This window comes from Bos mutus, chromosome 14 (assembly GCF_027580195.1).
Source record: "Bos mutus isolate GX-2022 chromosome 14, NWIPB_WYAK_1.1, whole genome shotgun sequence".
In the NCBI taxonomy this organism is placed as follows: domain Eukaryota; kingdom Metazoa; phylum Chordata; class Mammalia; order Artiodactyla; family Bovidae; genus Bos; species Bos mutus.
Window position 1 is genome coordinate 30,944,220 of NC_091630.1, and position 27,556 is coordinate 30,971,775.

Below are 27,556 nucleotides of genomic sequence, written 5' to 3' on the forward strand. Positions count from 1 at the left end.
AGCAACACTAAAAAAGCCATATGTCAAAGAGTAGAGAAATGATCTTCATTGACACGGTGGTAAATAACTATAGGTGAGAATGATATCTTGATGTATCTAAAAACACAAATTGATAGAAGAAATGTTTTTTTGAATTTATGAAGTCAGATACTTTCAATTGCTTATGTATATTTGTTAAGTTTTACTGGGGAATAATTTGAAAAATCATAATTTACACTAGTATGAGAAATAACCTCACTAAATTTTCCTTCTATAATCATCCAGGAAAGACTGCAAGGTTGTTTAACATATTCCTCAACAATAAATTGCTTAAAATACAAGGCCCACTGATGCATATTATACTATTTCCACTGACCATGGCAAAAGTGTGGGAGTGATGATAAAATTTTTTAATATTGAATTCAATAAATATCAGTGACTAAAGTTCACAATGTATTTGGTAAGATAGCAATATTTTAAACACTTTCACATTCTCTCTTTTCTACTTTTTCTTTATTCCTTTTCTAACTTTAATTTTCTTTTTAACTCTTGCCCCTTGAGGTGTATATTGAAGCTAAGTTAAAATAGGAAGAATTCCAAATTTTGAGTGTCAGCTGTAAGAATGTTATTGTATGAAGGAAACTAATTTTCCCAATACTTTGTATAGTCACAGTATGTAAAGAAAAATGGACCATAAATTGTAATATTTATTTTGTTAAATTAAATTTAATTAAAACTTTAGAAGGTTTCCTAGAGAAAAATTATTCTCATACTCCTGGACACTTTCACTTTGAAATTACCAGGGATTGCTAAGGAAGAAAATCATTTAAAATGTCCTCACTGAATAATTTATTCCCATATGCCACATAACATCATTTATGATCACCTAGAAATCCTCTCCTTATCCTCAAAGAAATCACCAGCAATAATCATATCCATAAACATTATGTTCTATTCAGGGGACAGATGTTGAATCAAAAGAGATCATGCACTAAATATGCTAAAACATATAGGAAAGACAGTCCCGCAAGGGATTTAAAGATGACTTTTCTGATAAAATGTTACATGGCTAACTGCAGCATGTTCCTAACTAAGCTTTAACTAGTTACTAAGGTAGATATCAATAGCCACTTAAATTTTTCATTGCAGGTGGAAACTTCAGTTTATTCTCTGTGCTTTTAAAGATGTCCTGGGGGTTGAAGCTTGACTTATCTAAGTCAGTTGATGGGGGATTCATCCCCTTATAACAAGTGATTGGAGTAGTCTTACTTTCATTGAATTCAGAGTAGTGTGCTAGGAAGAATGATCATCATTGGAAAGTTACAAAAGTTCTGGAATCTTACAAAGATTTTACATATTGGTTTTATATTACTAGGTTCTAACCTATATTCCAATGTGAGATGGGTTTGGCAGGGTTTTAACCTTCACCTTCCTCAGTGGATACTTACAGTGAGGAAATCATAATACCTCATTGGTAAGTTTTTATAAATGCAAAATGAGATCGTTCTTAGAACCAGCCTCAGAACATCATAAGGACTTAAAAATATTATGTGTTATTATTATTGTTGAGATGGTTCTATAGACTAAATGTATGTGTTCCCACAAAATTCATGTTTGAAACTTACCACAGTGACTCAATCTTAGACTTCCCAGCCAACAGAAACATAAGAAATAAACTTCTGATGTTTATAAGTCACCCAGTCTATGTTATTCTGTTACAGCAGCTTGAACAGATAAGGCAGATACTAAATACAAACTTCCCTCAACTATCTTTCACTTCAGTGCCCTCAACAATCTTTCACTTCAGTGCAAACTCTGTGTGTGTGTGTGTGTGTGACATGCATGCACACACAATATGGAGCACAAACCTTCTGCCTATCACTGATGCTCTCTCATTTATGATGGATACATTTATATAAACAGCAGTTGCCATGTCATCAAAAAAAGAAAAAAAAAAGCTTAAAAATCTCAAAAATGTTCAAATATACTTAATGGTTTACACCTGCCTAGAGGATAAGTCTGAGCTTCAAAACATTCCTAAAGATTATTTCAACTGATCTCAGTTGAAATTATAAACTCTCCTCTTTACATTTGTGTCCACCAACCAAAGTCAATTCACTTTTAGCTTCCCCAAGTGATGTAGCACAGTAGCACAGCTATAACATTCACCTGACTGTACATGTTATATATGACTAGATATATTTATTCCCTAACTCTAGAAAAGCTGAAACATACTGAGAGTTTGAAAGTGTTTCATTAAGAGCAAAGAAACAAGGCAAGACCATTATTAATACATTTTGAGTTGAAATAAACTGGAGGAATAAGATAGCAACTCAGGACAGTAGGTCATTATAAAACTTTTAACTTAAGACTTTTGTTTACAAGTTTTGTTAGATTTAAGAGAAAATATTAACATTTTATAGACTAAGGGAAAATGGAAAGAATAAGTTTCATAATCAAGACAGTGGGAAAGAGAGTGTAACTCAAAAGTTAAGAATGTGATACTGGAGCCAAATTGCTCGAATACAAATCCCAGCACTAACTTTTACTAGCCACATGACCTTGGGAAATTTCCTTAACTTCATTGTGCTTCAGTTTCCCATTTATAAAATGTATGTTGAGATATTATTTAGTCTATATAGCATGAGTATGAAGATTAAGTGGGTAATCACAAATTGTTTCTGACCTAAAGAAAACACTCAATAAATGATAGGAGATAAAAAGAAGACAATACACATGAACACCTGAGTTATTTTTCACATCTCCATCAAAATTAATCCCCCTCTCACCAAGACAAAATTCACAGCTAACTCTGATTTTCCATGACATTTTATTTGTAACTCTCTTGAGGGAATGCAGTACAAGGGGCTGTTTTTACTTTATGACAGTATTTACTTTTGTGGGTGTTTTCCAGAAGTCATAACCTCCTTAAAATCAGCAATTGTGTATCTCTTCTCCATCACTGTCAATCAAGATATTTAATTTACTATAAATACATAAATACTATATCCTTTAATTTGAAAATGTTTTGTCTATAATTTTCACATTTTAATTATTAATACATCAATCATCAATTCTATGATTTATTTTAATAAAAATTTACAACAATAAAATACCCAGTATTTTCACTGAAGCATAATACTTTATACTGAGATGATTTTCTAAATATGCAGTTGCACTTACAATAAAATCATCTTAGTTGTGTAGAATCATTTTCTTTATTGTAAATATAAAGATTCACGGGCAACAGACATTTAAGAAAGAGTTATGATAAATGCAATCATCTCCCATTTTCATAAAATTTGGAATCACTGTTAATATATTTATAACAAATAGTTAACAAATCCATGCTAAGTACAGTTTTGTTACCTATATTGACATTATGTTTCATGTATAAGGGGTATAAATATAAAAACTAACTTATCTTGGAAATTAATTATTAATCTATTAAATGACAAAATGTAAAAATCAATAAAGATCTATTAATGGAGAAACATTACACCCTTGGTTCTATTCTCAGATGATGCATTTTCAGATCAAATTTCAAATATACAAACTAACAAAGAGATTCACATTTAAATATAGATAGGTAGGTATGTACAGGACTCATAGTGGCCAATGACATTAGGCATGTGTGGTTTGATGATATTGATTCTATGCATATGATCCTCAATCTTTTCAATATCAAGGCCTCATTTATACATCAGTAAAAAGATGTGATGCAACCCTTAGAAGCTCATTTGCTGAGTTCATATTTACTAATATAGGACAGAGACCATTAAATTATACTGTGCCTTCTTTATCATGTATTGCATAAGAAATTTTGCACTCTGCTTAGTAAGTTTGGTTTTCATCACAATTTGTCTGCTTTAAGACTATGAACTTATCATGTTCTCCAGATATGTTTAGGTTCCCTGATGAATTAAACCCAAATAAGTTCCCAGATGAATTAAAGCCAAATTTAATGCTGATTTTAACAAGTATATAAAAATACAGAACATTACTTATGTATATTTACTTTGCTCTTGGTTTCAACTTGCTTACATTATTTCTCTTAACACATTTATCTTTATTTTCATTTACTTTATTTGCTATGTAAATAATCATGTGCTACATAATGTGCTTTTTTTGCATTAGCTATAAGTCTAATATAAATATATTATAAGTGGCCTTAATACTGTAACTGAGTTTGAATGCTATGGTAACCTCAAACATAAGTAGCAATAAATGAAGGGACAATTATCTTAGTCAAAAACACAAAGAATAGTGAGAAATACAGAACCATTAAAATTACAGATAAAATAATTATATTTTAAAACTTCTTCAATATTTAAGATATCTAGTGTCAGTTTTACATACATAAAATTATGTATTAAAAAACAATTTATTTCTGTTCTGTTGAGTCAGATATACAATTAGGAAAACCTTAAGAAAAGTGACTACAGAAAGATTTTAAATTTCAAGTACATTGAGCAATAGACTAAAAAAAGTTCTGAAGGCATTCAGATTTCAACATTTAAATTTTATCTTCCATTATCAACTGCATTGAAGAACTTTCATCACTGAATGGCTCAAACACACACACACACACACACACATTTAATATAATTTACTAAGGTGATCAATAATGCTGCATAGGGGAGAGAGAGCCAAAGACAAAAATGTGTGAAGTATCATTCTAGAATGATTCCTATAAAATTTTTGCTTGCTGTAATTTTTTAGCACACACAAAAAAGGACTTTTCACATGAAGCTAGTCCACATAACTAGTCATGTGTCACATGGCATTACTCAATGTCTTTAGTGAGCTACCGGTCCCCTTTCTCCATTCACTTTCCTAAATTATTTTGCCTTAATCTTTAAAGTGATGGCTTTACAAAAAGCAACAAAATCTACCAGATGGTCACTGGTGTGGTTCACTGAGTTTATATCCTACTAGGAAGTTAGATGGTTGCTTTTCAAGGTTCGAATCATGCATTGAACAGTCTATTTCACCACAGGGAATTCTGAAGCTGTTGATATATTTTTGGCCAAGCATGCTTCATCATCTTTTCATCATAGTCTGAAATATGCATGTGAATACTTCGTGAGCATTGAGACTGTATAATTTTTCTTTCCTTCTACAAGATTTGAAATGTAGTTAAGTGTTAGAAATGAGTACTGCTTAATATTTATAAAATTTTGTTTTTATTTTGGGTATAAGATTATCAAACTACTTTGTTAGTCTTCAAAAATATAAACCTTCCTCAAGCAATATGGATATTTCATTTAGAACAAATACTTTAAATTTTTACACATCAAAACAAAAAAACTCTAAAAAAATAAAAATTTCCACAGAAATACATGGCTTTATGTTGCACAGAATAAACATAAAAATTTTTTAAGATTCAGTTGGGAAACTGATATTGTCTTTGATTTTCAAAATACACACTTGTCAGAATTTTTCTAGGAATCATACAGAAGAAGAAAGAAGTGGAAATCATTTTATTAAGAAAAAAAAAAACAACTGAGATTTCCCCAGTGGCTAAGTGGTGAAGAATCTGTCTGTCAATGCAGGAGATACGGGCTCAATCCCTGATCCACAGATCCCATATGCTGCTGAGCAACTAAGCCTGTCTGCCACAACTGCTGAGCCTGTGCTCTAGAGCCCTAGAGCCACAACTACTGAATTTCACACACACCCTAGAGCCTGTGCTCAGCAACAAGAGAAGGCACCACAGAGATGCCCTCACACTGCAACTAGAGAGTAGCCCCAACTCCTGACAACTAGAGCAAAGCCCATGTAGCAACAAGACACAGCACAGACAAAAATAGGCATATAAAACTAAACAAACAAAAACACACACACAAATATTTAGAAATTAAGAATACATTATCATAATATATGCATTGGGAATTCAGCCTCAATACATATAAGAGGAGGTGGCAAGAATACACAGAAGAACTATACAAAAATATCTTCATGATCAGATAACCATGATGGTGTGATCATTAACCTAAAGCCAGACATCCTGGAGTATGAAGTTAAGTGGGCCTTAGGAAGCATCACTACAAATAAAGCTAGTGGAGGTGATGGAATTCCAATTGAGCTATTCCAAATCTTAGAAGATTATGTTGTTAAAGTGCTACACTCACTATGCCAGCAAATTTGGAAAACTCAGCAATGGCCACAGGACTGGAAAAGGTCAGTCTTCATTCCAATCCCAAAGAAAGGCAATGCCAACAAATGTTCAAACTACCACACAATTGCACTCATATCACATGCCAGCAAAGTAATACTCAAAATTATCCAAGCTAGGCTTCAACAGTACATGAATTGAGAACTTCCAGATGTCCAAGCTGCATTTAGAAAAGGCAGAGGAACCAGAGGTCAATTGGTCAACATCCATTGGATCATAGAAAAAGCAAGAGAATTCCAGAAAAAACATCGAGTTCTGCTTCACTGACTATGATAAAGCCTTTGATTCTGTGGACCAACACAAACTATGGAAAATTCTTAAACAAAAGGGAATACTAGACCACTTTACCTTCCTCCTGATTACTCTGTGTGCAGGTCAAGAAGCAACAGTTAGAACCGGACATGGAACAATGGACTACTTCCTAATTGGAAAAGGAGTACTTCAAGGCTGTATACTGTCACCCTGCTTATTTAACTTATATGCAGAGTATATCAGGCAAAATGCTGGACTGGATGAAGCACAAGCTGGAATCAATATTGCCAGGAGAAAAATCAATAACCTCAGATATTCAGATGACATCACCCTTATGGAAGAAAGCAAACAGGAACTAAAGAGTCCCTTAATGAAGGTGAAAGAGGAGAGTGAAAAAGCTGTCTTAAAACTTAACATTCAAAAAACAAAGATCAAGGCATCTGGTGTCATCACTTCATGGCAAATAGATGGGGAAACAATGGAAACAGTGACAGACTATTTTCTTGGACTCTAAATTCACTGCAGATGGTGACTGCAGCCATGAACTTAAAAGATGCCTGCTCCTTGGAAGAAAATCTATGACCAACTTAGACAGCATATTAAAAAGCAGAGACATTACTTTGCTGACAAAGATCCATATGGTCAAAGTTATGTTGTTGTTGTTGTTGTTGTTGTTTTCCAGTAGTCACATATGGATATGAGATCTGGACCATAAAGAAGGCTGAGCACCGAAGAATTGATGCTTTTGAATTGTGGTGTTGGAGGAGACACATGAGAGTCCCTTGGACTACACGGAGATCAAACCAGTCAATCCTAAAGAAAATCAATCCTGAATATTCACTAGAAGGTTTGATGCTGAGGCTGAAGCTCCAATACTTTGGCCACTTAATGCAAAGAACTGACTTACTGGAAAAGATCCTGATGCTGGGAAAGATTGAAGGCAGGAGGAGAAGGGAATGACAGAAGACAAGATGGCTGGATAGCATCATGGACTCAATGGACATGAATCTGAGGAAACTCTGGGAAATGGTAAAGGACAGGGAAGCCTGGTGTGTTGCAATCCATGGGGTCACAAAAAGTCAGACATGACTGAGTGAACAACAACAACAACAATAATCATAAAATATAATATGAAAAAATACAGACTTAATGACCATCTCTTATTGTAAAATGAAATGGATTAATTTAAAACAAGAATGACATATAGGAACAAAAACTTTGGACAACAGAGCAAGGCAACAAAAATGTTTGTGCTATTATAGACAGGATGGAAAAGAGGGAAAAAAAGTAAATAGCTTCCTGAGTGGAGGAAGATATAACTCATACCAAGTGGGGAAAATAATGTATGAGTTGAATGTTAAAGAATATATGGACTGCTAGCTGCAGCAGCAGACAGTTATACAGTAAGAATAGAAATCCCTGATTTTATTCTCTAAATATAAGAAATACACAGAAGGCCAGCACCTATTTCTTATACAAGATTGCCACTCTATATTTTTGGATGGGATTAAAGTACATATATCTGGGCAATAACGTAGGTCACCTAATAGGTCATCTTCCAAATAAAAGGTCTCATATTCAATAAACTATGGGTTTAATGACCTGGGGCCGTTTCAATTATCTTAGCACTTAGCTACATGGCACATGCACAGTGACTGCTTAATAAATATCAGTTTAATTACTGAATATATTTCAAATGTGAAAACTTCCAGAAATGAATGACTCAGAAATGTTGTTATCCATGGGAAACATATTTCACTACTAATGTTTATTACGTGATGAGCCCAGCCTAATGTGTTAGGCTAATGTGGGGTTTAAAGTTCCCCTTAACTACTACAACTCTGATAAAAATTAAATACTCTGCTTGCATGGTCCTAAAACTGAGATACATTCATTCCCTAGAAGTGTCCATACACGTTTTGATGATGACAATAGAAGTAAGGTAGTAATCACTACTCATTGAATAATACAGATTTGGTATTTTGCATACATAATAGTTTATATTTTATATATCAAATAAAATATCAAATAATAAGGATTTCTCTATTACACAGGTGATAAAACTGGGATCTGAAACACTAAATACCCACATAAAGATTCTACATCGTCTCAATGCCAGAGATGTAAAGCAAACCAAGTCTTTCCTGGTGGTCCAGTGGTTAACAATCTTCCTGCCAATGCAGGGGACACAAGTTTGATCCTTGGTCCAGAAAGATTCCATATGCCAGAAGTCAACTAAGACCATCTGCCACAACTATGAACCCACACGCTCTAAAGGCCACGCTCCACAACAAGACAAGCCACTGCAAGGAGAAACCTGCTTACTGCAATGAAGAGAGTAGCTGCTGCTTGCCACAACTAGAGAAAGCCTGTGCATGGCAATGAAGACAAAGTGCAGCCAAAACTTAATTAATTAAAATGTAAAATAATAAAGCAAACTAAAGCTTTTATTGCTCCAGAGTCCACTCTTTGCAGACTTTTGTACTTTCTTGTTTAAAAAAAAAACAAAAACTAAAACAAAACTATCAGAGTTATAGGCATATGTTTAATTGGTGATAGATATTTTTAATATTCTAAATACATATATAACAAAAATGATAGCCATCAGTTCTATATTATTTTTAAATTACTTTTTCATGTACTTGAAACAATTTGTAACTTTTGAGTAACTTCTATGTGCTAGGAATTATATACATATTTTTAAAATATTATTTCACTTAATCCAATCTCTCTAACATTTACAATCTCCTGAGATAAATTGAAATATTCAATTTTTGACAAAAGAAACAATACTCCAGTAACATGGGGAGAGAAGGCAAATCAGCTCACAGATCTTATACCCTTAAAGTCAAGTCTCGTGTCCTCTGCTCCATAATGCTAACACAGTCTAATCAGGACATTTTCATACTTTTAACCACACAAACAAAGCTTTCAGAACAAGGTTAGAGTACATGAAAATGTGCTTAAGTGCTGGCCTGATTGTTGACTGAACAGCCTACATTTTCCTGAGAGAGATGAAGAAACAGCAAGTGACTTGTAATTTTTTTCCCTGTAGCCTGACATCACTAGGATTTTGCCTGTCTTTGATGTGATAAAATAAACCCTATTACCAAATGACTTATGGTTCTCTTGCTTGTTTATTAAAAGGCATGGAGAAAATGTTTTCCTCATTACTACAAAATATAGCGGTTCACATGAAGAGACCAGATCCTTTTATGTGAAATGATTGGGCTAGTGAAAGATTTTGTATCCAGATAATGTTGTCAAGATAGTAATGGCAAATGTGGAAGGAAAACACAAAGTTACACTTAATTTATGTGTCATATTCACACGCACTTTTATTAGTTTGCCCCAGATTGTGTATACCAAAATGCCATTCTGAATATAGAATCTCATTATGAACTTTAGAATGGTCATTCTAGGACTAGCAAGACCATTTCACCTTGTCTTCCAAGTACTTTTAATTTTCAAGAAGTGTGGGGAGCACTGAATTGAGAAGGGCTTTGAGGTCACATTAAAACTCAGTGAGAATAAATGACATGCAATGTCTATCAAAAGGAGAGAGTACAGAACAGGTATGTATGCCAGGTATTTTCATTCCAGACTTAGAGTACAGGAATTTTATTTAATTTTATAGAATATTATTTAAAACAGCAGTAAGTAGTTAATTGCCTTTACAAATACTAGCAGATGGGTGTTGGAAAAGTTCATCATGCTTGTGAAAAAGCACGAAAACCCTTGCAGTATACCCTCTAGGCTGATGTGGCATTCATTTTTCTTAATTAAACTGTTATGTTTAGGGATCACCAAAATAACTCTCTAAAGGTAAGTGTTTCATCAAAGAGAGAATATATAAACTCCAGAGAAAGCAATAAATAGATCATCACAATGTTATCAGCTCCATGCAAAGTTATAAAGAATCAGGATGCTATCAAGTGAGGCTTCCAAGTGACTCAGTGGTAAAGAATCTGCCTGCCAGAGAAGGAGACACAATTCAATCCCTGGGTCAGGTAGATCCCCTGGAGAAGGAAATGGCAACCCACTCTAGTATTCTTGCTTTGGAAATCCCATAGACAGAGGAGCCTGGTGGGCGACTGTCCAGGGGGCTGCAAAGAGTCAGATACAATTGAGTGAATTAGCTTGTCTATCTATCTATTCTATTTTAGCTAAATAAACACTTTCCAAAATAATGAAATTTTTGCTCAAAGGCCCTAGTGAGTAAGTGGTGGAATCAGTATTTTGATTCAGATCTTCCTGACCCCTTAGGTTTTTAGCTAAATGAAGAAGGAAAAAATAGAGCCCTACAACAGAAATTAACTCCAAGACAGTCTTGGGAATACTCCATTGAAACCTCTTGAAATGCTCCTTGATTTTAAATACCTTAATAAGTTATTTATATTTAGGGAGTTCAGGGAGCAACAGTTAGAACTGGACATGGAACAACAGACTGGTTCCAAATAGGAAAAGGTGTACGTCAAGGCTGTATATTGTCACCCTGCTTATTTAACTTATATGCAGAGTACATCATGAGAAATGCTGGGCTGGAAGAAGCAAAAGCTGGAATCAAGATTTCCGGGAGAAATATCAATAACCTCAGATATGCAAATGACACCATCCTTATGGCAGAAAGTGAAGAGGAACTAAAAAGCCTCTTGATGAAAGTGAAAGTGGAGACTGAAAAAGTTGGTTTAAAGCTCAACATTCAGAAAACGAAGATCATAGCATCTGGTCCCATCACTTCATGGAAAATAGATGGGGAAACAGTGGAAACAGTGTCAGACTTTATTTTTTTGGGCTCCAAAATCACTGCAGATGGTGACTGCAGCCATGAAATTAAAAGATGCTTACTCCTTGGAAGGAAAGTTATGACCAACCTAGATAGCATATTCAAAAGCAGAGACATTACTTTGCCAACAAAGGTCCATCTAGTCAAGGCTATGGTTTTTCCAATGGTCATGTATGGATGTGAGAGTTGGACTGTGAAGAAAGCTGAGCCGAAGAATTGATGCTTTTGAAGTGTGGTGTTGGAGAAGACTCTTGAGAGTCTCTTGGATGCAAGGAGATCCAACCAGTCCATTCTGAAGGAGATCAGCCCTGGGATTTCTTTGGAAGGACTGATGCTAAAGCTGAAACTCCAGTACTTTGGCCACCTCATGCGAAGAGCTGACTCACTGGAAAAGACTCTGATGCTGGGAGGTATTGGGGACAAGAGGAGAAGGGGACAACAGAGGATGAGATGGATGGATGGCATCACTGCTTGATGGACGTGAGTCTGAGTGAACTCCGGGAGTTGGTGATGGACAGGGAGGCCTGGCGTGCTGAAATTCAAAGAGTAGGACAAGACTGAGCGACTGGTTAAACATTAAACATTCTTGAAGAGTGATGCAAATGACTTTGTTGAAGTATCAAAGGGGTATCAAGCTAAAGCTGTGGAACCTGACAGAATGGATTCAAACTGGCATATACACCACACACCAAATCAGGAAAAATTTCTTCATCAGACATTTCTTCATCTTCATGTTTCTATACATCTTGTGAACAGAGATACCAACTGTCCTTTTTCTCTTTGTACAAAACTATCTTTTCAAAGATACCTGTGTAGCAAGTAACCTCAGAGGACAGAAAAGGTGTTTTCTATCAGATGAAAGATAAGTTTGTTTAAAATCTTGGGAGAAAGAGATAGGATCTCTCTGAAGAGCACGGGCAGGTATGTCCATTATAAAGGATTTAATGTTCCTAATCTCATGATTCCTTTCCTAGAACAATATATACTACCAAAAAAATATGCAGATGCCTCAGACTTTTGTACGAGAACTGGGGCTTGCAGAACTGGGACAAACACTACCGCTCTGTCTGACACTTTTGTGAATAAAAAGACACTGATTTGATTCTTACCCAAGAGTCTTGAGTCTTCTTTCACCATCTGAGAAACTGTTAATTCTAACTCAAGTAAAATCTCAAACTCTTCAAGGTTCTTGACATTTAATAAGTACTCTTGAGTATTTTTTTTTTAGAGCTTCAGTTTCTTACTGTGAAATTTAAAAGTGAATATGCTTATACGTTTCCTAATACACTACAAATACTTAAGCAAGTAGTAGCTAATTAGCAGTCATAGAAAGAGAAGCAAGTGGGTGCCATCTGCATCATGGTGGAACAAGATGCTCTCTTTGCCTCTTCCATTCAAACAACAACCAGTAAAACATCCATAACTTAACAAGGATGATTTGGCCTAACACACCAGGATGCTGGAGAGTTCCACACACCTGTACATGTAAATGTGGGTGGGCTAGAACACATACAGAAGGCAGAATCAGAGGAACAGCTGAGACAGTGACTGCGATCCTGGACCCTTGACCATAGTAACTGATCCCACAACCCTAGGGAACCTCGTAGCAAGGAAGGAGGCATACATGACTCCAGCACACCCAGCCACAGTGGGACCCATGGCCACAGAACCTGGCAGCAGTGACAGCTGAGCCTCCAACTGATCTCTCCAGCTGTTAAGATACCTACCACTGCAGTCCTGCCAATCCACAGCAGCAGCAACTATGAATCTAATAACACCAGATACAGTAGAGACAAAAAAAACTACAGCTAGCTCCCTACTCTCCCTCTTCTCTCCACCATAGCAGAACTTAAGACTCAGGAGATCCCGGACACAGTTTAGGTTCTTGCCATGCCAGTGGTGATGCCAGCTACAATATCAACTCTAGTAGCAGCAAGGCCCCAGTGCCCACAGAGGCACAAGCAGCTACAATGAAGGTTCCAGGTAACACATCCAGCAAAGGTGGTAGAGAATAGAAAGTACTTATTCTCAAGTAAAACTACAGGAAGCTCCCAAAACATTGCTATAGCACAACCTATTGAAAAACAAAACAAAGGCCTCTAATTATTAATCTGTAAAATCATTAGAATCAAGGTAAAATAAAATATGTACCTAAAGGAGAAAGGTGTCCAGCATAGTATCAGCTCATGAAGCCCCATGAAAAATTGTGGTAACACAGTATCACAAAAAAAAATTCTCTAGAAACCAAATTTAAATTCTAACTAATGAAAAATTCAAAATAACTGCCATGAAGAAACTCAGTGAACAACAAGAAGACTCAGAAAGGCAGTTCAACAAGATAAGGAATAAAATTACTGAACATAGGGAATACTTTACCAAAGACATTGAAACTCTAAAAGGAACCAAACAGAAATTATGGAGCTTAAGAATACAATAAATGAGATGAAAGATATAATGTTAAAACACTGAAAACAAATCAGATCATATGGAAGAGAGAATTAGTGAAGTTGAAAATAAAATATAGAAATAATAAAGACAGAAGAAGAGAATTAGAATCTAGAAAAAGAAGAATGAGGAGGAGAAAGTGGGTGGGGGAAGGAGAGGAAATGTTTTGAGAAATATCCAACTCTATTATGAAAAAAATCTAGGATAACAGGAGAAAGGAGAAAAGTGGGGGTGGGAAAAGGAGAGGAGAGTTTACCTAAAGAAATAACAGCAGAATTCAAAGGATTGGCCTTTGAAGCCATCTGGTCCTGGACTTCTGTTATTTATTGTTGTTGTTCAGTTGCTAAATCATGTCCAACTCTTTGCGACCCCATGGACTGCAGCACACCAGGCTTTCCTGTTCTTCACTATCTCCCAGAGTTTACTCAAACTCATGTCCATCTAACCAGTGATTTTAACCAATCATCTCATCCTCTTTTGTCTCCTTTTCCTCTTGCCCTCAGTCTTTCATGGCATCAAGATCTTTTCCAATGAGTTGGTTCTTCACATCAGGCTGCCAAAGTAGAAGCTTCAGCTTCAGCATCAGTCCTTCCAAAGAATATTCAGGACTGATTTCCTTTAGGACTGACTGTTTGATCTCTATGTTGTCCAAGCAACTCTCAAGAGTCTTCTCTTGTGCAACAATTCAAAAGCATCAATTCTATGTTACTCAGCCTTCTTTATGGTCCAACTTTCACATCTGTACATGAGGACTGGAAAAATCATACCTTTGACTAGATGGATCTTTGTCAGCAAAGTAACGTCTCTGCTTTTTAATATGCTGTCTGTTTGTCACAGTTTTTCTTCCAAGGAGCAAATGTCTTTTCATTTCATGGCTGCAGTCACCATCCTCAGTGATTTTGAAGCCCAGGAAAATAAAATCTGCTACTGTTTCCAATTTTTCCTCATCATTTGCCACGAAGAGATGAGACCAGATTCCATGGTCTTCATTTTCTGAATGTTGAGTTTTAAGCCAGCTTTTTCACTTTCCTCTTTCACTCTCATCAAGAGACTCTTTAGTTCCTCTTTGCTCTCTGCCATTAGAGTGGTATTATCTGCATATTTGAGATTGTAGTTATTTCTCCTGGAAATCTTAATTCCAGCCTGTGATTCACATAGCCCAGCATTTTGTATATAGGCACATTATTGGCATAAACTTGCTTTTAATAGTCTCACACAACTTCTGTTATGTCAGTTCTTACCTATCCTTTTTCATTTCTAATTTTGTTGATTTGTGTCCTCTCCCTTTTTTTCTTGATGAGTCTGGCTATAGGTTTCTCAGTTCTGTGCTCTTTTCAAAGAAACAGCTTTTAGTTATGTTGATCTTTTCTACTATTTCTTTTTTAGTCTCTATTTCACTTATTTCTGCCCTAATCTTTATGATTTATTTCCTTCTACTAATCTTGAGTTTTGTTTTTCTTTCTCTAGTCGCTTTAGGTATAACATTAGGCAGTTTATTTGAAGGTTTTCTGGTTTCCTGAGGTAAGCAAGAACTTCTTTTGCTGTATCCATAGGTTTTGGATCATCAGGTTTTCATTTTCATTTGTCTCTAAGTATTTTTTATTTCCTTGTCATTTCTTCAGTGATCTAATCGTTGTTTAGTGGAATATTTTCTAGACTCCATATTTTGTGGCTTTTTTTTAAAGCTTTTTTCTTGCAGTTCATTTCTAATTTCATAGTGTTACAGTCACAAAAGATGCTTAATACAATTTCTGTTTTCTTAAACTTATCAAGGCTTGCTTATGTCCCAGCATGTAATCTCTCCAGAGAATATTACAATTATAAGGCAATATAACTGATGAATATGGGTGCAAGAATCCTCAACAAAATACTAGCCAACCAAATCTAACAATACATCAAAAGGATTATATTCCATGACCAAGTGAGATTTATCCCAGGGTTGCAAGGATTTTTCAATATCTATAAATTAATCAGTTGACACATCACATTAAACGATAGAAAAATCAAAGTCATATGATCATCTCAATAAATGTAGAAAAAGCTTCTGTAAAATTTAACATCCATTTATGATAAGAACTATCCAAAAAGTAAGAATAGAGGTAACAAACCTCAACATAATAAAGGCCATATACAACAAACCCACAGCTAACATCATATGTAGTGGTGAAAAGTTGAACACATTGCCTCTAAGATCAGGAACAAAACAAGAATTACCACTTACACCAACTTTATTCCACATAGTTTTGGATGCTTTACTGACAGCAATCAAAGAAAAATAAATAAAAAGGAAACCAAATTGGAAAGGAAGATGTAAAACTTTCACTGTTTGCAGATTAAATTATACACAGAAAATCCCAAAGATACTACCAGAAAATTACTAGAACTCATCAATGAATCAGGTAAAGCTGCAGGACACAAAATTAATATAAAGAAGTCTGTTGTATTTTATACACTAACAACAAAATACAGAAAGAGAAATTAAGAAAAGAATGCCATTTACCACTGCATCAAGGCTTCCTGACTTCAGAATACAGGAATCAAAACAGCATAGTAGTGGCAGAAAATACAGATCTATGGAATAGGATAGAAGGTCCAGAGATTAACCCATGCACCTATGGTCAACTAATCTTTAACAAAGGGGGAAAGAATATAAAATGGAGAAAAGACAGCTTGTTCAATAAATGGTACTGTGAAAACTGGACAGCTACGTGTAAAAGAATGAAATCAGAACACTTTCTAACACCATACACAAAAACAAACTCAAAATGGTTTAAAGACATAAAAATAAGGCCAGACACTATAAAACTCTTAGGGAAAATATAGTCAGAACACTCTGTGACCTAAATTGCAGATCCTTTTTGATCCACCTCCAAGAGTAATAAAAATAAACACAAAAATAAATAAATGGGACTTAATTAAACTCAAAAGCTGTAGCAAAGCAAAGGAAACCATAGATAAGACAAAATAACAACCCTCAGAATGGGAGAAAGTACTTGCAGACAACACAGTTGATAAAGGATTAATCTTAAAAATACACAAGCAGCTCATGCAGCTCAATATTCAAAAAGAAAAAAAAAAAAAGAAGAAGTAATAAAAAAATGGGCTGAGGACCTAAATAGAAATTTCTCCAAAGATGATAATACAGGGGGCCCAACAGGCAAATGAAAAATTGTTCAACGTCATTAACTATCAGAGGAATGCAAATCAAAATCACAATGAGGTATCACGTCACACTGGTCAGAATGGACAGCATTAAAAATATCTACAAACACTAAGTGCTATACAGGGTGTGGAGAAAAATGAACACTATTGCACTGTTGGTGAGAATGTAAATTGATAAAACCAACATGCAGAACAGTATAGAGGTTCCTTAAAAAACTAAAATAGAACTACCATATGGCCCAGCAATCCCACCACTGAGCATAAAAAAACCTGAGAAAACCATTATTCAAAAAGGCATATGTACCATAATGTATGACTGCAGCACTATTCACAATAGCCTGAACATGCAATCAACCTAAATGTCTATCAAAAGATGAATGGATAAAGAAGAAGAGGTACATATATACAAAGGAATATTACTCAGTCATACAAAGGAACGAAATTGGGTCCTTTGTAGTCAGGTAGATAAACTTAGAGTCTGTTCCTCAAAGTGAAATAAGTCAGAAAGAGAAAAATAAATATCATATCTTAACATATATAGAAATGGAATCTAGAAAAATGGTACTGGTGAACATATTTTCAGGGAAGGAATAAAGATGCAGACATAGAGAAGACTTATGGCCCAGGGGGAAGGAGAGGGTGGGAAGAATTGAGAGACTAGGATTGAAATATATTCACTACCATGTGTAAAAGAGAGAGCTAGTGGGAAGCTGCTGTATAGCACAGGGAACTCAGCTCAGTGCTCTGTGATGACCTAGAGGAGTGCTATGATGGGGAATGGGAGGGAAGATCAAGAGGATGAAATATATGTATATATACAGCTGATTCACTTTGTTGTACAGCAGGAGATAACACAACAGCAGAAAGCAATTACACTCCACTAAAAACAAACAAACAAAAAAGAACAAGAAAATACCTACAAATAAACCTACCTAAAGACACAAAAGAACTGTACTGCAAAAACTATAAGATGTTGATGAAAGAAATTGAAGACCACATAAACAAATGATAAGATATATTATGTTCTCAGACTGGAAGAATCAATATTATTAAAACGATCACATTACCCAAGGCAAGCTACAAATTCAATGCAGTATTTATCAAATTACCAATGGTATGTTTCACAGAACTGGAACAAAAATTGTTTAATCTGTATGGAAACATAAAAAATACTCAATAGCCAAAACAATCTCAAGAAAGAACAGAACTGTCAGAATCATGCTCCCTGATATCAGACTATATTGCAGTCATCAAAACAGTATAGCACTTGCACAAAAACTGACACATAGATGAATGGAAAAGGGCCCAGAAACATGCCCACAGTTATAATCATGACTGAAGCCACATAGCAGCAGCAGCAACCTATGACAAAGGAGGCAAGAATATATGACAGAGAAAAGACTGTTTCTTCAATAGGCAGTTATGCAAAAACTGAACAGTTATGCATCAATGAACGAGATTAGAACATAGCACCATATATAAAAATAAACTTTAAATGTATTAAAGATCTAAATGTAAGACTGGATACTATAAAAATCCTACCAAAAACATAGGCAAAACAAACTTTGATACAAAGTACAGCAACATTTTTTTTTGCATCTGTTTCATAGGGTAAAGAAAACAAAAGCAAAAATAAATCAGATGTATTATTAATTAAACTTAAAAGCCTTTATATAGCAAAGGAAACTATAAGCAAAATGAAAAGACATTTTACAAACTGGGAGAGAATATTTGCAAACAATGCAACCAACAAGGAGTTAATTTCTAAAATATACAAACAGCTTATACAACTCAATATAAAAAAAAAAAAATGCACAGAAAACCCAAATAGACATTTCTCCAAAGAAGACATACAGATGGCCAATAGGTACATGAAAAGGCACATGAAAACTAAATTTCTCACACCTGTTGGAATGACCATTATCAAAAATTCCAAAATTAATAAATTCTGGAGAAGATGTGAGAAAAGGGATCCCTCACAAAAGGTAAATGGGAATGTAAATTGGTGCAGCCACTGTGAAGAACAGTATGGAGGTTCCATAAAATACTTAAAAAAGAGCTGCCATATAATCTAATAATCCCACTCCAGGGCATATATCCAGAGAAGATTAAAACTTTAATTCAAAAAAACATATGCGGGTATATACCTGTGGCGGATTCATTTCGATATTTGGCAAAACTAATACAGTATTGTAAAGTTTAAAAATAAAATTAAATTAAAAAAAACAAAACAAACAAACAAAAAAAAAAAGACATACGTACCCAGTGTTCACAGCAGCACTATTTACCAGTGACAAGAAATGGAACCAATCCTAATGTCCATCAACAGGTGAATACATAAAGCAGACATTGCATACAGCATACATACATATAAATTCACATATATACATATACATACATATGAAATATTATATTACATATATAATGGAATGTTACTCAGCCATTGAAAAAAATGAAATAATGTCATTTGTAGCAACATGAATGGGCCTAGAGATTATTATACTAAGTAAAGTAAGTCAGACTGAGAAAGACAAATATATGATATCACTTATATGTGGAATTAAAAAAAATAATTTAAAGGAACTTAATAACAAAACAGAACTAGACTCATAGACACAGAAAACAAACTTGTCATTATCAAAGGGGAAGTGAGGAAGAATAAATTGGGAAACAGCGATTAACAGACATACATCACTATATAAAATAGATAACCAAGGACCTACTGTATAGTACAGGAAACTATACTCACTATCTTACAATAACCTATAGTAGAAAATAATAGATAGATATAACTGGATTACTTTGCTTTATACCTGAAACACTGCAAATCAACTACACTTCAGTAAAAAAGAAGATTTTATTTATTAGATGTTATACATAAACTTCATGGTAACCATAAAAATAAATCTAGAGCAGAGATGCAAAAAAAGAAAGGAAAAGGAAACTGAGAAAAATATAGAAAATCATCAAAATAAAATAATAATATTATTATTTTTAATAATAGAAATAATAGAAAAAAAAAGATACAGAGCAACCAGAAAAAAAATATGGAAATACTAAGCCCTTATTTGTCAATAATCACCCTAAACATAAATAGGCTGAATTCACCAGTCATAACACAAAGTACACAGAATACAAAAACACCCAAATATATGCTGTCCAGGAAACTCAACTCAGCTCTAAAGGTGAGCATAGACATAAAGGGAAGGGATGGAAGACCATACTCAATGCAATGGCAGCCAACTACACTCATATGAGACAGAATTCAAACCAAAAATGGTAACAAGAGATAGAGATGGACATACTGTAATGATAAAAGGTACAATTCATCAAGAAGACACAATAATTATCAATATGCACACCCCCAGCACAGGAGTACCAACATATACAAAAAAATTATATTAAAAATATTTTTTAAATGCCTGGAGACAACGGAAAAGAAAAGAAAATATAACAAAATCTATCAGATGCATCAAATGTTGTACTAAAAGGAAAGTTTATAGCCAAGCAGATCTATCTCAAGAAACAAGAAAAAATTTCAAATATACAATCTAACTTTTCACCTAAAAGAACTAGGAAAAAAAGAACAAAGTCCTAGAAGGAGGAAAATAATATAGATCGCAGCAGAAATAAATTGAAATGAAATTTAAAAACATAATAGAAATGATCGATGAAATTAAGAGCTGAATTTGTAAAGATAAAGCTTTAGCTAGAATCATGAAGGAAAAAAGAAAGAAAGAAGGCTCAAATAAACAAAATCCAAAATGAAAGGGAAGGAATAACAAAAGATATCACAGAATCACAAAAACACAAAGGATTATAAAAAAATACTACGAGCAACTATACACCAACAAACTGCACAACCAAGAAGAAATGGATATATTCTTAGAATCATACAATATCCAAAGATTAAATCATAAAGAAATAAAAAAATCTGAATAGATTGAAAACTGGTAAGGTAATTAAAACAGTAATCAGAAATCTCACAAAAAACAAAATTCCAGACCCAAAACAGCTTTACAGGTGAATTCTACCAAATATTCAAAGAATACTGAATACTGATGCTTCCCAAACTCTTCGAAAAAATTATAAAAGAGGAATGTTTCCTAACTCATTATATGAAACTAACATTAACCTGATATCTAAACCAGACGAGTACACACACACAAAAGAAAATTACAGATCAACCTCTCTGATGAACATATATGTAAATATTCTCAACAAATATTAAACTTAATACAACAATGCATTTAAAAAATCATAAGTCATGATCAATTGGGATTTATTCCTGGAGTGAATGGATGGGTCAACATCTGCAAATCAATGTGAGATATACATGTTGAGGTATGTATATATAAATATATGAATATATATATATATATATACATACACACAGATGTGGGTATACAGACAAATATACCACAATAAAAAATGAAAAATAAATATCATAATGTACAATTCAATAGATACAGAAAAAGCATTTGACAAGATTCAACACACATTTATAACAAAAATCTCTCTACAAAATAGGTATAGAGGAGAGTACTTCAATGTAATAAAGGCCTAGAAGGCAGAAATGGAAAGATATTCCATTATTATGGATTAACACTGTTAAAATGTTGGAAGAATTAACATTGTTAAAGAAAATGCTACCTAGAGCAATCTACATTTTCAACACAATCCCTATAAAAATTCCAACATTTTTCCAGAAACAGAATAAAAAGTCCTAAAATTTATATGAAACCATAAAAGACACAGAGTGACTAAAGCAATTCCATAAAAAGGACAAAAATAAAGATCTCACACTGATTTAAAATTATATTACAAAGCTATAATAATTAAAATAGCATAATATTGGCAGAAAATCATACCTAGAGCTCAACAGAATAAAATTGAGAGCCCAGATAGACCTACAAATATATTGAAAATTAATTTATGACAAATGAGCAAAGAAGATACAATTGACAAAGGATAGTATTCAATGAAAGGCACTGTGAAAACTGAATAGCCAAATGAAAAATAATAAAATCAGACCACTATTTTTTGCCATTTATAATCATCAACTCAAAGTAGATTACAGACTCAAAACTATAAAAGGACTAGAAAAAAGCATGGACAGTATAGACAGTTTGTTATCGATCTTAGCAATATCTATCTGGATATGTCTCCAAGAAAAGAGAAACAAAAGCAAAAATAAACAAATGGGGCTACATCAAACTAAAATGCTTCTGAACAGCAAAGGAAACGACTAACAAAATGAAAATACCACCTAATGGAATGGGAGAAGACACTTGCAAACCCTACATTAAACAAGGGCTTACTATCCAAAACAACACTACGAACAAAGCTAGTGGAGGTGATGGAATTCCAGTTGAGCTATTTCAAATCCTGAAAGATGATGCTGCAAAAGTGCTGCACTCAATATGCCAGCAAATTTGGGAAACTCAGAAGTGGGCACAAGACTGGAAAAGGTCAGTTTTCATTCCAAAGAAGGGCAATGCCAAAGAATGCTCAAACTACGGCACAACTGCACTCATCTCACACGCTAGTAAAGTAATGCTTAAAATTCTCCAAGCCAGGTTTCAGCAATACGTGACCGTGAACTTTCTGATGTTCAAGCTGGTTTTAGAAAAGGCAGAGGAACCAGAGATCAAATTGCCAGTATCCGCCAGATCATTGCAAAAGCAAGAGAATTCCAGAAAAACATCTATTTCTGTTTTATTGACTATGCCAAAGCCTTTGACTGTGTGGATCACAATAAACTGTGAAACTGGAGCCTATTATACAGAGTGAAGTAAGCCAGAAGGACAAACACCAATACAGTATACTAACGCATATATATGGAATTTAGAAAGATGGTAACAATAACCCTGTATATGAGACAGCAAAAGAGACACTGATGTATAGAACAGGCTTATGGACTCTGTGGGAGAGGGAGAGGGTGGGAAGATTTGGGAGAATGGCATTGAAACATGTGAAATGTCATGTATGAAACGAGATGCCAGTCCAGGTTCAATGCACGATGCTGGATGCTTGGGGCTGGTGCACTGGGACGACCCAGAGGGATGGTATGGGGAGGGAGGAGGGAGGAGGGTTCAGGATGGGGAACACATGTATAATTTTTTTTAATTAAAATTGAAAAAAAATAAATAAATCAATAAATATGTGAATAAAAAAAAAATAAACTCTGGAAAATTCTGAAAGAGATGGGAATACCAGACCACCTGATCTGCCTCCTGAGAAATCTGTATGCAAGTCAGGAAGCAACAGTTAGAACTGGACATGGAACAACAGGTTCCAAATAGGAAAAGGAGTACCTCAAGGCTGTATACTGTCACCCTGCTTATTTAACTTATATGCAGAGTACATCATGAGACACGCTGGGCTGGAAGAAGCACAAGCTGGAATCAAGATTGCCAGGAGAAATATCAGTAACCTCAGATATGCAGATAACACCACCCTCATGGCAGAAAGCGAAGAAGAACTAAAGAGCCTCTTGATGAAAATGGAAGAGGAGAGTGGAAAAGTTGGCTTAAAGCTCAACATTCAGAAAACTAAGATCATGGCATCCAGTCCCATCACTTCATGGCAAATAGATGGGGAAACAGTGGAAACAGTGGCTGACTCTATTTTTCTGGGTTTCAAAATCACTGCAGATGGTGCCTGCAGCCATGAAATTAAAAGACACTTTCTCCTTGGAAGGAAAGTTATGATCAACCCAGAGAGCATATTAAAAAGTAGAGACATCACTTTACCAACAACAGTCCATCTAGTCAAGGTTATGGTTTTTCCAGTGGTCATGTATGGATGTAACAGTTGGACTATAAAGAAAGCTGAGTGCCGAAGAATTGATGCTTTTGAACTGTGGTGTTGGAGAAGACTCTTGAGAGTCCCTTGGACTGCAAGGAGATCCAACCAGTCCATCCTAAAGGAGATCAATCCTGGGTGTTCATTGGAAAGACTGATGTTGAAGCTGAAACTCCAATACTTTGGCCACCTGATGCGAAGAGCTGACTCACTGGAAAAGATCCTGATGCTGGGAAGGATTGAGGGCAGGAGGAGAAGGGGACGACAGAGGTTGAGATGTTTGAATGGCATCATCGACTCAATGGACATGGGTTTGGGAGGACTCCGGGAGTTTGTGTTGGACAGGGAGGCCTGGCGTGCTGTGATTCATGGGGTCACAAAGAGTCAGACATGACTGAGCAACTGAACTGAACTAATCCAAAATATAAAGGAGCACTTATAAAACTCAACAAGAACAAAACCTGTTCAAAAAATGGAAGAAGGATTGGAGATTATGATTTTTCCAAAGAATTTCTGGTTGGGTTGCAAAAGTAGGAATGCAAGTGATACCAGAATAACAGGCAAGTTTGGTCTTAGAGTACAAAATGAAGCAGGGCAAAAGCTAACAGAGTTTTGTTAAGAGAACGCACTGGTCATAGCAAAGACTCATTTCCAACAACCCAAGAGATGAGTCTACACATGGATGTCACCAGATGGTCAAAACTGAAATCAGATTGATTAGGTACTTTGTAGCTGAAGAAGGAGAAACTCTATAGAGTCAGTAGAAACAATACCTAGAATGACTGTTTCTCAGATCATGAGCTCCTTATTTCAAAATTCAGGTTTAAATTGAAAGAAGTAGAAAAAAACCACTAAACCATTCAGGTGTTACCTAAATCAAATCCCTTATGATTATACACTGGAGGTGATGAATAGATTTAAGGGATTAGATCTGGTAGACAAAGTATCCGAAGGACTATGGATGGAGATTTGTACCATTATACAGGAGGTAGTAACCAAAAATATCTGAAAGAAAAAGAAATGCAAAAAGGCAAAGTGGTTGTCTGAGGAGGCTTTACAAATAGCTGAGTTAAGAAGACAAGCAGCATGCAGGGGAGAAAGGGAAAGATATATCCAACTGAATGCAGAGATTCAGAGAATAGAAGGAGAGATAAGAAGGCTTTTTAAAATGAACAATGCAAAAAAAAAATAGAGGAAAACAACAGATGAGAAAGACTACAGATCTTTTATAGAAAATTGGAGGCATTAAGGGAACATTTCATGCAAGGATGGGCACAATAAAGAACAGAAACAATGATACCACTCTAATAACAGAAAGTGAAGAGGAACTAAAAAGCCTCTTGATAAGGGTGAAAGAAAAGAGTGAAAAAAGCTGGCTTAAACCCAACATTAAAAAAACTAAAATCATGGCATCCTTTCCCATAACTTCATGGCAAATAGAAGGGGAAAAAGTGGAAGCAGTGACAGAACTTACTTCCCCGGACTCCAAAATCACTATGGATGGTGACTACAGCCATGAAATTAATATATGCTTGCTCCCTAGAAGGAAAGCTAAGACAAACCTAGACAGGATAACATATTAAAAAGCAGAGACAGTAACCTCCAAAATGAATACCACAATAACAGAAAGTTAACTAAAATGAAAAGAATAGTATTATGTCCCAGATGAAGGAACAAGATAAATTCCCAGAAAGACAATGGAATGAAGTGGAGATAGGAAACCTTCCAGAAAAAAGAATTCTGAATAATGACAGATAAGATGGTCCAGGATTTTGGAAGAGAATGGAGAAGATGCAAGAAATAATTAGCAAAGACCAAGAAGAACTAATGATGGACTTTGGCATCATTAGATGGTTGAATGGCATGACCGACTTGATGGATATGAGTTTGAGCAAATTCTGGGAAGTTGGTGATGAACAGGCAAGCCTGGTGTGCTATAGTCCATAGGGGAGCAGAGAGTCAGACATGACTGAGCCACTGAACTGAACTGAACTGAGAAGAACTAAAGAACAAACAAACAGAGATTAGCAATATACTAGAAGGATTCAACAGTAGAATAACTGAGTAGGAAAATACGGTAAGTTACTTGGAAGACAGAATGGTGAAAATCACTGCTGCAAATCAGAATATAAAAAGCAGAGACATCACGTTGCAGAGAAAGGTCCATATAGTCAAAGCTATGGTTTTTCCAGTAGTTATGTACAGATGTGAGAATTGGGCCATAAAGAATGCTGAACACCAAAGAATTGATGCTTTTGAATTGTGGTGCTGGAGAAGACTCTTAAGAGTCCCCTTGGACTGTGAGGAAATCAAACCAGTCCAACCTAAATGAAATCAACCCTGAATATGCATTGGAAGGACTGATGCTGAAGTTGAAGCTCCAATACTTTGGGCACCTGATGTGAAGAGCCAACTCAATGGAAAATATCCCGATGCTGGGAAAAATTGAGGGCAAAAGGAGAAGGGAGCAGCAGAGGATAAGATTATTATATAGCGTCACTGAGTCACTGAACATGAGTTTGAGCAAACTTTGGACAGTAGTGGATGATGGAAGAGCCTGGTGTGCTGCAGTCCATGGGGTCACAAATAGTCGAACAACCACAACAAAATTCATGCACAAATTCCACTAAAGTTGAATATGTCTGTCTTCTAGGTTATGTACTTTGACTCTTTGTTCTCATTAGTATATCACTATGCTTTCCCATAATACAAGTGATCCTTATCATTATTAATAATAAATTATACAGCATTCTTAATTTTACACATTCACAAGCTAATTTACCTATCAGAAATCTTTAAAAGATTAATAAATTCAGTTAATATTTCAAAATGAAAACAAAGTTATGACTGACAGTCTAAAGTTCTATGCATCATAAACTCTGTATGTTTTTCTAATATAAATATTGACACATATACACAATGTATGCATAAATACATACATATATAATGTAATGCACTGTCTTATTTCACAAGTAATGTTTTCAAGTATTTTCTTTAATCTGTCATATACTGTAAGTGCTTATTTTTTTCTAAGCCTCAGATTTTATAAAAGAAACAAGCACTAAATATCTTTTGCAAATATATATCACTCATTTTTAAAATATTTTCATTATGGCAAAGCAATACTCAGTCAACATAAAGATAAGCATTGTTTTTTTCTTTACCTCTACAGATAGGAACAGGAAAATCCCATGAGGCTGTATTGACTGAATTGGCTATACAGGTGAGTTGAGGGTGGCCATCGAGGATATACCCAGTTACACAGCTGTAGCGGATCTTGTCTCCAACATCAAATCTTGTACCATATAACACACCTTTGGGTGGAACTCCTGGATTTCCACAAGAGCTACTCTGCAATTCTACAGAATAGAAGGAAGAGGAGTTTACAGTTATTTTAATACATATTTTTATGTTTTAGATTTATAAAATTACATGTAGATACAGATGTCCTTTTTCCTTTTAAGAAGATTTACAAAATAATGGAAATGTCCTCTATTTCAATTACATCAACAGAGAAGTATGGAAAAGGACCAAAATTTTACTGAATAGGTATTACATGCCTATCTTCATGCTAGAAAAATTTAGATATTTGTTATTAAGTTTGTAACAATTGTTTAAATTAGGATTAATTATTCATATTTTACACCTGGGTTCTATCCTTGGGTTTAGATATTTTATATTATTTTTGTAGCAATTTTTAAAATTAATGTTTATTACTCATATTTTACAATCAGGTTTTAGCCCTGAGTCAGGAAGATCGCCTGGAGAAGGAAATAGCAACCCACTCCAATATTCTTGCCTGGGAAATCCCATGGACAGAGGAGCCTGGTGGGTTACAGTCCATGGGGTCACAAAAGAGTCAGACAAAACTGAGCAACTAAACAACAAATAAATCACATTTCACAGACAATTAAAAAGAGCAATATCATTTATGTGGCTTTTTCAAT

General features: G+C 34.9%; 1 protein-coding gene across 3 annotated transcripts in view; it reads right to left on the reverse strand.

Moving 5' to 3' along the window:
- CSMD3 (CUB and Sushi multiple domains 3) overlaps nt 1–27,556 on the reverse strand; it is a 1,469,470-nt gene that overhangs the window by 1,119,209 nt on the left and 322,705 nt on the right. For all 3 annotated transcript variants that reach the window (XM_070382828.1, XM_005887888.2, XM_005887887.2), the window contains exon 4: nt 26,774–26,968. In XM_070382828.1, the coding sequence (XP_070238929.1) occupies nt 26,774–26,968 (195 nt within the window). The remainder of the gene's footprint in view (nt 1–26,773; nt 26,969–27,556) is intronic.